The 14,340-nt window shown below is 52.6% G+C and overlaps 1 protein-coding gene across 1 annotated transcript; it reads right to left on the bottom strand.

Annotated features, from left to right (window-relative positions):
• Positions 1-8,382: 8,382 nt before the first annotated feature.
• On the bottom strand, positions 8,383-11,184 carry IRF2BPL (interferon regulatory factor 2 binding protein like). The gene has a single exon (XM_084262949.1). It carries the CDS (start codon positions 11,097-11,099, stop codon positions 8,880-8,882), a length of 2,220 nt encoding a protein of 739 aa, XP_084119075.1. The 5' UTR covers positions 11,100-11,184; the 3' UTR covers positions 8,383-8,879.
• Between the last annotated feature and the right edge of the window lie 3,156 nt (positions 11,185-14,340).

Below are 14,340 nucleotides of genomic sequence, written 5' to 3'. Positions count from 1 at the left end.
TAAGAAGCTTAGTAAAAGGAGCTACCCAGGCCCAGCCATTTTTAAGCATCAGGGAAAGCTGGTGTATCAGAATGCAGACTTGAGAACCCTGAAATAGCACATCATTGAGAAGTCTGTGTGGTAATAAGATAGGTCCCCATCAAACCGTAGAACTAGTTTGGACAAGACCCTGAGGGTAATCGTGTATGTGCTGGCTGCTGAGGATTGATCCCTTAAATGCTTACAGCAAGTCATATGGTGACTCTCCCAGTGCTGGGAGGAATCAGGTGACTCTATAAAGCGCTCATCTGAGGAGGAAACTGTGTAGCAGGTGACAGCCTGCAGTTCCCACAGACTTGGCCTGCAATCTGAGCACCAAGGGCCTGATTTGAGCAGAGAAATAACCTTGCTCTGGTCTGGTCCCTTGGTTTTAAGATTTGAAGAATTTGAACTGGCTTAAGCATTTGCCATTGTTTCTGGGCTGAAGGACAGACCTGAATGGCTGTACAAGTGCTGGGAAGAATACAACTGCATTTATGTGCTCTGTGCCAGAAGAATTCTTTTCCTCAAAATACTAGCAAATAAATCCTTAATTTTATATAACTTCATATTTGCAAAGCAGGAAGGAAATTGGAAGGGGGAGGATTTAAGTTACTTTAACCTGATGTTGTTGTTTTCAACAAAGGTGCTATTAACAACTGTTATTGTGATACAGTTCTATAGAGTTATGTTGTAATTAATTTCCATGGCAACATGATCACGTCGTATATTCTGGATTATAACTCAGAGAGAGAGAGGGGGGATCAGAAAAGCACAGAATGAGAACGACAGAGCAAAACCTGTCCTGATTATTACTTGAATCTTGAATGTTCTTAGCCCAATTTGTTTAAACAGTGTTTATTTGTAGGTAATGTTGAGGATCCAGCCAGGCTGCACCTGCCTCCCCAGGCATGCTCAAACACAGCCTGGGATTGCACATCTTCAAGGGAAAGCAGGGTGGGGTTCCTGCAAATGACAGAACCTTCTGTGAGGAGGAAGTTTCAAGCTGTAACTTGCAAAATATGCACAACACGCTACTGTAAAAATCCAGCCATCAGAACAAGGAAGATCTAGGCAGAGAGCTGCAGCTAATCATGCACAAAGCTGAAAGGAGCTGTTCTTTGTGTTAAGCATGTGCAGTGAAGTTCTACAGAAATGCTGTCATCTCTCTTCTAGCATGAGGAAAGACAGGTACACAAGAGCATGAGAATTTCTGCATCATTTCCTGGTATTAACTGTCACACAAGCCACTAGACATCCTATCAAGGATGCTGACTAATGAATCTATCTTAGGCTGCAGGTCCTTGTTAGCACAATGTGACTAGATGCCCATGGATCACACAACTGATACTATCCCTGATGGCTGCACCTCTTGCTGCCTCCCCTCCAGCAGAAATGATGCAATGAGCACAGCTGAATGAGTACAGTTGGATGAACAGAAGAACTGACTGCAGGAAAGGGGGGGGGGGGGGACACGGGACGGAACCACTCCAAGCCACAGCAAATGCTTGCCAAAACTGAGTATGTACACTAACCAAGGTACAGCTCTTGAAAGGCTGCATCCTTTTGATAAGATACATGGCATAATCTTTCACTGAAGGAGGTGGGATGAAATAGATGCGCCAACTGGCCTTTCTTATCAATGCAGTCTGAGTTCTTCAGAGGGGAATTATCTTATATGTAACAGGAAGTGAAGCACATCAACAACACTGGGCAAATAACAAAAAAATACCCCAAAATTTACTGCTGCAGAAGGACGAGAGCTCTTCCAGTTGTTTTAATCTTAGATGTTTGCTACCTTCTCTTTTTATTTTGCAGAAATGATTTACAGACCCTGAGGAAGAGAGTTGTAAGAGAAAATGTCCAAGCACATCAAGCTAGATCAAGTAAGCCTGCATCATCTTCAAGTTGGTGACCTGTATTTTTCAGTAGCAGACCAGATATCCAGGCTTCCCACTCGCTCTCTAGTTCTGCCCCTAGCTCCAACACAAATCAAACCTACAAAAGCTCGTTGTCCTCACCCTAACTGTGTGCCAGCCTGGACACGTTCAAATAAAAACCTGGGCTACGCTATGATCTTGCCTCTTGTTACCATGATGTGTGCAGCAAAGAGTAAGATTGCCTCAGATAGGTCTGGAATACAGCAATTGAAATCAACCCCCTCCTGTCTTTGATTTGGATATGCCGTGCTTTCCATCATAGCCAAAGGGGAGCTCCTACCTCTGACACACAGGTCTGCACTCTCCTTCACCCCAGCCCTTAGTATGTTGCATCAGCAGGAACAGCAACAGCCTTGGAGCTATCTGAACGGAGGACACGGGCTACAGGCAAACGGCCTGGCACTGAACATTGCCGTTCCCAAACACCTGCGTCCTACAAGCGACTGTAAGTTCAGCTGTACACAGTCATTAGAACAACATGATTTTATCCCAGAGGAAGGGAGACGAGCAGTTGGCGCAGTAACCAAAGGCCACAGTCGTTCTCATTCAGATAGGTGTTTGCCATGTGGCCCTGGCTGAACCACTTCAGATTACCCATCTGGAAAAACGGATAAACGGACGCATAGACTCGAGGGGTAACTTCACCCTTTCCTGGGCACAGCCCTCGGTTATGGTTAGCAAAAAAAACCCCCCCAAACCCAACAGAACCCACCACCTGTGAAAGGGTTAAACACTGGTTTGGCTTCATAAAAGACTTGGGGCTGCCCCCGCCCCAGGAGAAGCCCCCACCTCTAGCCAGTCTCCGGCAGCCCAGAGGCAGGAGCAGGCTGCTCAATCAGTGGTTTGCCTGAGGAGCGAGCGGAGGCTTGCAGCAGCATGGCTGCTTTCTCTGCACATTCCTCTGGTGACGCTGCTTATTACCCAGCATGCAGATAACCCTGAGTCAAGGCTTTGGTATGAGCGGCGCTGCCAGGAGCTGCGTGCTCGGAATAGAGGGTTACAGTTTAAACCGAGGTGAAGCGCCGTCCCCAGCCAGCTGCACCCTGCCTGCCTCCCCTCCTCGGCTGGAGCCAGCCACCCCTTCACCTATTTGCAGAAAAGGAGCTTTCCAGTCCCTCCCCTCCACCCCACCGCTCACCCAGGGATCATTCCCATTGAGAAGCTCTCAGCCTAATAGTAATCCCGACGAATTTAGCTGCTGCTAATAAATCCCACCCCTCTGCCCCTCCCAACCTGCCTCCATGCAAATCCATTTGTAGGTTACTTGAACAATAGCGGAGCTGTAATCAGCCCTCCCCTCTGGCAGCCTGCAGGGAGGGAGGGGAGGAGGAGGATGATGACAGTGGGGAATTCTGCTCGGCTCCTTGAAGCTGCACAGACATGTTTCATGTCCCCATTCCCAGCCCCAGCGCGGAGGCAGGCGGGCGGGCAGGCAAGGCAGGCAGGGGATCACATGGCCGTCTAGGCCGGGCCCAGGCCAGCGGCAATGACACGCCGTGGCAGCCCGGTGCCCCCCTCTCCTGCTCGGCCCAGCCTAGTTCGGTTCAGCCCGGTTCAGTTCGGCTCGGCTTGGCTCGCCGCCTCCCAGCCCCTGCCCGAGCTGCCACGCCGCAGCCGTGCCAAGCCGCTCGGCGCTGGCCAGGCTCAACCTCCGCTCACAGAGCACTGAACAAAGCAAAGGGCCCCTGCGCTGGCCAAAAAATAGAGGGAAAGACCCCAGTGAGGCTGGCTCGGGGGAGCTGGTGGCCCTGGCACACCGGTGGAGCCAGAGAGAAGGCGGCAGCTACCCACTGCAGCTGTCTTTGGGATAGGAGAAGAAACCAGTCTTCTCACTGCTAAAGGCGGTCAGAGCGGGAGGGGGGTGTTTGCCTGAGAGTAACTTGCTATTCGACAGCAGCTCCCATCTTTGAGGTTTCTTTGCAAAGGGTCATAAAGCAGCAGTGAGTGCATACGGCTGTACAGGGCTACGGGGGGGGGGAGGGCTGTGAGCGGATGCCAAATCAGCTGAAACCTAAGAAGCTTGACCTTCCTCACCTCCAGCCCTGCTCCCACCGCCTCCAAATAACCTTACAAGGGCGCGTTGGGAAGGCAAAGGCGCGCAGCAGCGAGGGGAATGCAATCTCAGCCCAGCAGCAAGCAGAGCTGTGTGGCTGTGTGTCAGTGAGAGGGGAGAGAGAAGGACACTTCAGGGTAGCTGCAGCCACCGTCAGCAATACACAGGGACACCAGCAGCGAGGTTCATTTCATGGAGCCAAGCACAGTAGTCAGACTGCAATCTTGAACCTACCTAGCCCTGGGTAGCTCAGCCAGTCCAACCAGTCAAGAGACCGTACTGGCCGGACAGACTGGTGAGGAGCATCCTCCTCCTCCTCCCATTCACATGTCTAACTGCTCCCTTCTGCTTTTCGCTCTGCAGTTCCCTGAATGGCTGAAAGCAAGTGGGTTTGCTGTCAGAAATTGAAATGACACGTAATCTCCCATGTTTCTTCTCACGGATGTAGGTGAGCCTGTTCCCAGGGAAGAGAGCTGGGTTCCCGCAGAGCTTCCCAGTCAGGGCTGGCAGCAGGGGCTGGGCTGCCCTATGGCAAGCACGTGGAGCGGGAGTTGTCTGGCTGGCTCATCAGAGGAGCCCAGTAGTAGCCTCACTCAGTGTACATACACCTAATCCTTCTTTTAAAACATACACCAGGGAAAAGACCTTGTCTCCGGTTCTGTTCACATCACCCCATCAGCAGAGGCATTCCCCTTCCCAGGCTGCATTACAGGTTTTAAGGCAAGGGCTGAAACAATGAAAGCTCAGTGCATGGTTTTCAGTCACTGAAAGTCAACCCAGCAATGCCTGTTTCTGTACAGGAGGGTGTAACTCTGCCCTCGGTGTCTTCCAAGGGATAATTCTAAGGACAACTGTGTAGGTACAGAGGTATGTTTTGGGTAGAAAATGCAGGCTGTAATGAATTCTGGTGGCTGAATGCCAAGGGGGAAGCTGTTCTGCTTCAAGAATAGCCTTACAAGAGTCAGCATTACAGTGACAGTTCAGTACTCTGCTGCACATCTACAGGAGGTGCCACTTGGGCAGAGAAAGAGGCTGCTAATGCACAACGAAACTATTCCACTATGAATGGAGAATGGCTGCAGAAAAAAGATAGGCAAAACCTAAGGAAGAGTAAAGCTGCAAAGCAACTACTGTGCATAGTAAGCTGGGAACCTGAGAGCTCTGAGGAGACAAAGCCCTTTCCCTTGAGGGGAAGAAAAACTCAGCTCGCAAGACACGTAAAGAAGCAAAGACAACCCTTTTTCCAGTGACTGCTGCAGCTCTGCAAAGCTATGCTGGCAGCCAGCCTAGTTGAGGAGATTGCAGTTTCAAAACAATGTTAGTCCTGACTTGTTTGGAGCTCAAATGTTAAAGGGCTGGCAGAGGGAAGAGCATACTCATATGCACAACATTGCTAAGGCAAATAAAAAAAAAAAGATAACAAGGTTTGTACTAAATGACACCAGTTAGCATGGGTGGACCTGAGCTCCTGATGGAACCGTGTAGTATTTCCCCCAAATGGACACAGCATCTCCTCACTGCACAAACACTCCCATCTCCAACTCACACAGAGCTGCCAACGCTTGAAAAACAAACATCCAGTGACACACATGTTCTAACCCATTTCTTAGAAAACAGGCTACAAGGCTATTAAAAGAAATGTCGAGAATAATCTAACTGGGAAAAAAAAAAAAACCCCAACACGCCAACCCTCCTTGGGAAAATAAACCACTTAAATACTTCCCCACTACAAGAAGGAATGAGAGCACAACAAATGACCACCTGAAAAAATAAATTCACTTAGACAATTTATTCAAGCAAACATCGGGCTTTACCTTAAATAACTGGCAAATCTGGGGGAGGGGAGCATTACTGTGAAATACAGAAATCAGCTGAATCTCTGACTTGCTCAGCAGCTCCCTTCACCTCCTCCTCCTCAAAAGGTTACTGCTTGTTTGTCAGCTGTGGACATCTTCAGAAACAGAAAAACCTATGGACTGGGTTCAAAGAAATGCTGGCTAATATGCCCAGACTGGCTGCTTAATGAGCCAGAGTCAAAGAAAAGGTCACATGGTTACAAAAAAAAGGTCCATACAACAAACGCCCTGTAGCTATGGTTAACTTTAATTAACTGCAGTATTACAGTTCACTTCAAGCTTATTTTCCACCTATGTCTACTGCCCCTTACCTTTCCTTTGCCTGCTAAAAACCAAATTGCTGAGTCTCTGACTGATGAGAGCTTTTCAGGAATGCTCTCTCTGCCCTTAGAGAAATCCACCAAACAGGGCTCTAACTCCAACTACTGATGACTGATTTCAAGACTACAGGAGTGGCTCTGTTTATATATATCAGGGTATTCACGCTTGTGTGACATAATTCAATGTTGACCAGCCAGTAGTTCTTTTAATGGCAGCTGTAACTCACACATGAATATTCCTTCTCTCCTCATTAGATTTAAGCCTGAATTCCATCCATGTGTACAATTTTTTTTCCTCTGCCAGCCACGAACTCACGTTAGTCCCCCTGTCTCTTGATTCAGAAACTGCTGTGTGGGAACTACATGCATAGAAATAAAGAAAAGGTAGCATCAGTACAAATCTATACTCTAAAAAAACATACAGGTTGTATACAATAATTAACTGGAAACCTGTATGTTATATATAATAATTAACGAAAATCATTATTTTTCTGCATTTTTCCCCAATTCCATTACATAAGAACAGTATGTTCTGAGATCTTTAAGCACCAGTATATCACTTGGCAGGAAAAAAAGGTAGTACATATGTACACAAAATCATTGTCTGAAATCAGAGATACAGTGATGCCAAAAACTGGATCTCAAAACCATATACACACAGATACACACAAAATAGCCAGAGTATGTACCTACACAAGAGAGCAAAGATCTGTAGGCACACTAAGCATACAGTCTCTAGGTTTCTACCATCCTTTCCACCAGGAATACAAATTAAGAGCAAGCAGATACCAAATGCCATCTAGACTTCTAAGAAGTAATTCTTTATACAGTTATGGGGGTTTAGAGGGTGAGGCTCCTTAATATTCAGTAAAACTCCGAGCTCATAACCTGGGACACTGTTGCATTTGGAAGAGCTCTGTGTTCTGTCGGTCAAACTGTGGAGGTTTTCTGCAGGGTTGTTTTTGTTTCACATTTTCTGTCTTCCCTCCGTTTGCCTCACTGGGAAGGACAAAGTTCACATTAGGTTTGTTTGCATTTTCCAGCCAGTGAGGCCTGTGTATTTAGTTTGCCTGTTGATCACCTAACAGGTATCGCACTGCTCCCCCGTCACCAGAAAAGGCCAGTGTCACACAAAATAGCTAATTATACCAATAATCACATACAGATCCTTGCCAAAAGGAAAGCAGCTCACTCCAGTGCTTTAAGGAAGCTTCCTAACCTGGAAACACACCACGCCCTGAACCGTTCACCAACTCAGTTATGAAAAGTCATTGCCTAAATGGGGAGCTACCCACCAGCTGCAACACCAACTGCAGAAGCTGTTATTTCCCACTACCCTTTTTTTGGGCTTAACTTACAGTCCTGCCTTACCAAGAGTCCACAGCTGATGCAGAGCTGCGACGACCGCTCTTAAAATCAGCTAACATTCCCAAGCATGTGATACTACTGGCTTTTGGCATTTTGGTTTGGGTTTTTTTATTGCATTTGGGGTTTTTTTTTTGTGTGAAAGAAGGCTTTCGTTTCAAATCTCAAGGCTTATTAAATTGCGCAGGCAATGGATGCATCCTGTATTGCAAACGCTGTTTGCAGCTGGAGAGCTTTGGGGAGGGGGGGTGGGGGGGAAAGGGAGGAGGAAATGAGATGCAGAAACAGTAAATAGAAAATGCTTAGTCAGCAACTGTTACTGCAACATTAAAGGTGAAATGTAAATAGGCACAGTGCCAAGACTGAGATAAGTTTGATAAAAACATCAGCATCATCATCTTACTACATCGCTGTGAAAATGTGCGTACAACTGCCACAATTATCACAAGGAGCTGCAGGCTCTTGGTATAATGGAGACTTAAAAAAAGGCAGCATGGCTTGTGCACGCTGCCTAAGCTCTGAGGAAAATAAAACTTGCTACTCCAGAAGTATTAATATCAATTGAATTTATTACAATTTACTAAGCTCCAAGGCACATTACAGTGTTCTGTTAACTACAGAAATGTATAAAGGACAAACAGAGCATGTTTTTCATGTACAGCATTTTGCTCTACTGTTCAAAAGCATCCGTGCATCAATAAAAGCAAAAACAAAAAACACATGAAGATTAAAAACGTTCAGATCAATAGAAACAAACTGAAACATTTTCCTTACAAACTTGCAACAAAAAACACCCTCCCCTCCCCCCCCCAAGAGCCACCCCACCGTTTTGCAAACAAAAAAAAAACCAAAAACGAGAAAAAAAAAAAAATAAAGTGAAAGACTAACACTCAGGGCTTGTAAAACATAAGCTGTCACCATTTTTGTAGCAATTTTTTTTTTTAGGCATCAACACTGGCCTTGGCAAAAGGAAAATTAAAATTTTTTTTGTCTTTTTTTTTTGTTTTTTGTTTTTCTTCTTTCAGAGAAGTGCATACATTTACAAAAATACACACCAGCAGCAGGTAATCGCTAAGGGCTATTAACTTTGTACCTAGCCAACACACTGCCAAAGAAATGAGAACAGGTATTATGTAGTAACCAAACAATATTATATTCTGTTTAACAAAAACCAGCTCTATCCTTCAAATGAAGAAGAGTACATACCTTTGTTTCAAAATATAGAAACATACGACGAAAATAATGTCTATACATAAGACTAACTTTTGCAGTTTGTTATATTCACAATTCTACATCTTCAGGAGTCTGAAGGGATTGGATTTCCTACTCAAGGGTCTCTCTCCTTTTTCACTTTAACGTCCCCAGCTAAAATGGTCGCGATCTCGCCCTGCATAAATGCCCAAGGCACATTGGAACCGACTAGGGGGCATTTCTCTCCGCTGGGGCAGTAGACTTCGCCAGTTGCCCCTTGGGCCTTGATGCTCTCTCTGGAACAAGGGAAGCAGAACTTGTGGCTGGGCACAGAGGGGCACTGAACAAAGTGGGTGTCCTCCAAGCGTTCGTGGCAAATGGTGCAGCACAGGGGCCCGCTGTTGGCCATGGGGGAGTCCGGAATGTTTTGGGGATGCACTTGGTCCATGGCGGGGTGGGCGCTGGGGGGAGGAGGGGCCACTTGCAGGTTCATGTCCCCGTTGCGGGAGGCCAGGCGGCGCTGGCCCGGCACCGAGGCCGGCGACACGGGGCTACTGCTGTTCCTGCGGGTGGACGTGGTGGAGTGCACCGAGCTGCCGTCCTTGGGCGAGTGGGCATTGCCCAGCGTGTCGGCCACCGACATGAGCGCGGCCATGGGGGACTGTCCGTTCTGGGGGGCGGACTCGGGCGGCGTGGTCCGGTTGGAGTGAGGCCCGAGGGGCGGCGGAGGCGGCGGCGGGGGTCCCGCGCCGTGCACCGCCCCGAAGCCCCCGGCCGACATGGTGAGCTTAAGCGCTTCGCTCTGGCTGGCCATCCACTGCTGCCGCTGCTGCTCGTCGCTGAGCTTCAGAGCCCCCTCGGCCGAGTCCGAGGGCTCGGGAGAAGCTTTCCTCTTGCGCATCGCCCCGCCGCCGCCGCCGCCACCGCCGCCGGGTCCCCTAGAGGCGGCGGCCGTGCCCTGCGCCCCGCCGGCCCCGGCCCCCGGCCTCGGGAGACTCACCAGAGCCGTGGGCAGCATGGGGCAGCTGGCGTCCAGGTAGGGCTGCGGCAGCATGTCGGCGCCCACCAGCTCCTTGAAGAAGCGCACGGACTCGGGCAGCAGGTCCCCCAGGAGCCGCCAGTCCCCGGAGCCGTGCTTCTTCTCGTACTCCAGGTACTTGAAGCCCGAGGAGAGGCCGCGGCCGAAGTCCTTCATGCAGTCCTGGTACATCTGCTTGGCCACGCCAGAGGCGCTGGAGAAGACGGTGCCGGAGCCGCTGGGGTACTCGATGAACAGCTTCAACTCATAGTCCATGCCCGGCTTGGAGACGGCGTCGAAGGCAAAGACGCGGCCCAGCAGGGCGTGATCCTTCTTGAAACGCACCTCGTAGGGGGTGCAGCCGGCCAGAGTGAGCAGCGTGTCCCTCACGATCTTGGGCTTGCTGGCCCACTCCTCGGCCCGGTTCCGCAAGCTCTCGCTAAGCTCGGCCAGCGCCTCCGCGTTGCGCTGCTTCTCCTTCAGCTCCCGCTCTTGGTCGCTGCTGGACACCGAGCCCGGCCGCTTGCCGCAGGCCTCGGAGGACGAGCTGCCGCCTCCCCCAGCGCCGCTGCCGCAGGTGCCCCCTTGGGAGGAGGCGGAGGGAGCTGGGGGACCCCCGCCGCCGCGGCCGCTCAGGCCCCCATGCGGCGGGGGCAGCGACACACCGGAGGCGGCGGGCCCGTTGAGCAAGGTCTGCGGCAGCAAGTTGGGGGGCACGTTCATCTGGGCGCCGGCGGCCCCCGGAGGCAGGCCGGACACCAGCCCCCCATGCGCCCCGCGGCGGGAGGAGGAAGAGGAGGAGGAGGAGTTGGGGCTCTGCCGGTTCAGCTCCGGTGGCCCGTCCTCGGGCGGCTTGGGGAAGCCGTTGGGCCCCCCCAGCCCATTGGGCAGGCGGGTGCCATGGCTGCTGCCCAGGCTGCCCGGCGGCGGCGGGTACTCGAAGCGGCTGCGCTGCTCCGCCGCGGCGGCGCTGAGCCCGTAGCGGTCCAGGCTGGACTGTGTCAGTCCCGCCGACGCTGCCTTGGAGGAGGCGTCCACATGGTTGAGCTGCTGCTGGGCCGCCGCCGCCGCCGCCGCTTCTTTGGCAGAGAGAGGCACTGCCTTGACGCCGACCGGCGGCGGGGGGCCCGGGGAGCGGCCGTCCTGGAAGCAGCCGTGCGCCCGCTTCAGTTGCCGGGCCGTCTCGATCACGAACTCGATGCGGTCAGCGCCCTCGTAGTTGACGCAGCCCCGGCAGACGGGCTCCGTGAAGTCCCAGATCATGGCCCAGGGCATGCGGGGCAGGTCGCACAGGTAGCATGACTGTCTCCGGGACGACGACACCTGCGCGGCGGACATGGTGCTGCTGGCCGGGGAGCTGCTGTCGCTGCCGCCGGGGTAGGGGCTGGCTCAGTCTTCCCCCCCGGGCTGCAGGGGGGGTGGCTCTCCGTACCTGATCCTGTTGCCCCTTTCAGCAAGGGGGATCGTCTGCTTTCAGCTCGCTCCTTGCTGCCGGAGAGAGAGCTTCTTCTACCTGGTCCTGCCGCTGCTGCCCCGGTGGGGTGGGAACCGCTTCTACCGCTCCTCCGGGGGGCTGGGTGGGGGTCGCCTTCTAGCCGCTTCTGTTTCCCTGCGCTCTCTAGCTCTCCGCTGCTGCTGCTCCTCCTCCGGGAGGAGGCGGAGGTGCACGGAGGAAGATGGGGGGGTCACCTTCCACCCGCCGCGGCTGCCTCGCGAGCTCGCACTTCGGTACGTGCCGATCCACCGCCGCGAGCGAAAGAGGGACACCCACACGGAGCTGTCCGGTCCCGGCTGCGGCTTCCCCGAGCGCCGGCAGAGCGGTAGCGGCCCAGGGGCAGCGGCGGCAGCAGCGTGGCGAGCGGCGCCGCCTGCTCCTCACTCACATCGTCGCCGCTGCTCGCAGTCCGAGCGCGGGGTGCTGCGCGCCGCCGCGTGTGCCTGCGCGCCCCCTCCTCCGCGCCGCGCTCCCCCCGCGCCGCGCCGCGCCGCCCCTCCCCTCCTCCACGCCGCGCTCCCGGCTCGGCTCGGCTCGGTTGCACCCGGGCGGGGCCTCGCGTCACCGTCGAGCGCCCGCCCCAAGCTCCCTTCCCCCCGGCTGGCGGCGCCGAGCCCACTTGTTGCGCGGGGCGCGCATGCCCGGCGCCCTGCCCGCGCCCTCCCCTGCGCGGCCGGCAGCTGGAGCGCGGCGGGGCACGGCGGGGCGCACGGGCAGCCCGCGCTGCCGGCTATGTTTGGAAACTTGAACGCCAGATCGCGCCCTCGCCCTCCTCCTCCTCCTCCTTCTTCTTTCCCCCCCCCTCCTCCTCCTCCCCAGCCCGCGCCGCAGCTCCTCCGCCACGGAAAACGCGGCCAGGAAGCGCATGCACAATGACGGGGGGCGGCGGTGGCGTGTGTGGTTTTGGGTTTTGTTGGGTTTCGGTTTTTTGGTTTGGGTTTGTTGTTGGTTTTTTTTTTTTTTTTCCCCTGGCTGGGCTTTCTAAGTTCAAATGTCTCGTTTTCGGGAGTGTGTAAACCCGCGGCTCGCCCCGCTTTGCCTCCGTGACGACTGCGCGGCGTACTGCCACCGAGGCTGTCGGTGGGATTCCCGTGCGCTCCGGCTGCTGAGGCAAACGAGAAGGGGGGTGGGGGGGGGGATCCCGCCTTAATATCCGATTTCGTGTTTCTCTTTCAGTGATCCCGGTGACAGAATGACACAGTTTCTGTAAGCCCGTGACTACATCAGAAGCTCTTCCACTTTTGATTTGTTTAAATCGGCCATGTTTGCCGAGTGGTTAAGGTTGGGCTGGGAAAGACAGTGCTGTGCGTTTGCTCAAGGGTGTAGGAGAGGCCAGGCAGGTGAGTAATCGCTGTGATCTCATCTCGCTAATGCAAAGGGACATAGGATTTCCCCGGCGCTGTGAGAACACACGGCTTCCCCCCCCCCCCCCTTTAAATAGCTTGCTAACATTTGCATAACACTGCTAACAGGCAAATTGCTCAAAACAAATTCGGCTGATGCAAATAAGCCGAGAATTCATTTCACTGGAAGGAAAACAAAATAAACCCAAACCCCACCGAAGCCTGCCTTCTCCCGACCGCCATCCCCAAAGTTGCCGCTCCCCGCCCTCCCCCGTGGCCACGCCGGTGCCCCGGGAGGGGCTCTGCACAGCCCGCTTTTGCTCTCCCTTGCAGTCGGTGGCTGGTTTTGCAAACGCGGACATCGCTCCTCCGCGTCCACAGAATAATAAACTCTCACTGCGGGGACGCGGCTCGGCAGGGACGCGGCGGGCTGCGCCGAGCCGCGCTGCCGGCGGGGGCCGGCGTGGTGACACTGGCGCACTCCCGGCTCACGGGTGCCCGCCGAGGCAGCGCGCAGGGGGGGAACGGAACGCTCTCAGGCTGCGGAGCCTCTCCCAGACGGGTCGTGTTGGATGGGTTTCTTTCTTTCGGCACCTCTTCCTGGTTCCTTTGTTGCTAGAAACGCCGAAAACCCCCGTCCATTACAGGTTTCCCTCCGTGCTTTAAAGGGACGTGGGGTTTCTGTGGCGTGGTGCCACGACTCCCTTACATGCGTACACACGCACGCCCAGCAGCGATGCGGCTGCGAACAGAAGAGATACCTTGTATTGGGTTAGCAACGCTTCAAAACTCACACGGCATAAAGCTGTTGCTTTAAATAATTCGTTTCATATCGCCAATGCGTCTCATTTCCATTTTTAGTTGTCCAAAACGTTTTATATGTGTCTGGTTATAATCTACAAAGCTGGCAAGCGAATTTGATGTGTGTGTGAGCGGAATTATTTTACAGGGAAGGCTTAATGAAATGCATACGCTGAAGTTACAGAAATGGTAGGAGCAGATAAAATACAGTAAGAAAATCAATTCTGACAAAGTGACTCTTTCAGGGGAAGCTTGCAGAAGCGGAGAGTAGAGAGAGAAAAGTCTTTGAATGGTGTGACTCTCCTATATGCAAATGGGATGAAGAAGATGCGCTAAAGGAGAGCGGATTTCACACGTAGAAATTTCACACCTAAACTGTGGACATTATAGAGGCTTCATAAAAAGAAGCTTCCAGTAAGGCAGATGAAAGCTGGCCAACGTAAAAATCTTTGCTTCCAGCCACAGTGATTTAGTGATGGCTGCAGGATTTCTACATTAATATGACTTTACTTGACTAAACAAGCATGTGTTCGCTCTGATTCATACTGGAAGGTCAACTCCTTTCCTATCCTTTTACTGCCCCGTGTTGATCTTCATATGAGAAGCAGAACTGGGCTGTGGGAAAAGGTCAGCCCCTGCTTAAAAAACTCAGGTCGAGAGAGCTGAGGCTTTTCCCTTCATCTCGTGTGTCTGGGAATGCAGAACTGCAGCATATCCCGACTGTATTTCAGTCCCCGGGTTATACAAACCCAACACATGACAAGGCACTCTGTGTGCTTGAACCGCCCCTCACCCTGGCTCCTTGCTCCACTGAATCCTCCTGCAAGAAAGCCCTTTTTTGGTAACACTCACCTCACAGGAACAGACTTCCTGGCTCACAAGAGCAGTCTTTATAGTGGGTGTAAATAATAATCACCTTAGATACAATCTAGCTTCAGAA

This window comes from Gallinula chloropus, assembly GCF_964237585.1.
Source record: "Gallinula chloropus genome assembly, chromosome: 4".
In the NCBI taxonomy this organism is placed as follows: domain Eukaryota; kingdom Metazoa; phylum Chordata; class Aves; order Gruiformes; family Rallidae; genus Gallinula; species Gallinula chloropus.
Note: the sequence above shows the minus strand (reverse complement) of the source record. Positions and strands in the feature narration are given on the sequence as shown.

Coding starts and splice junctions, on each gene's coding strand:
- IRF2BPL (XM_084262949.1), bottom strand. CDS start 11,099: ATGTCCGCCGCGCAGGTGTCGTCGTCCCGGAGACAGTCATGCTACCTG.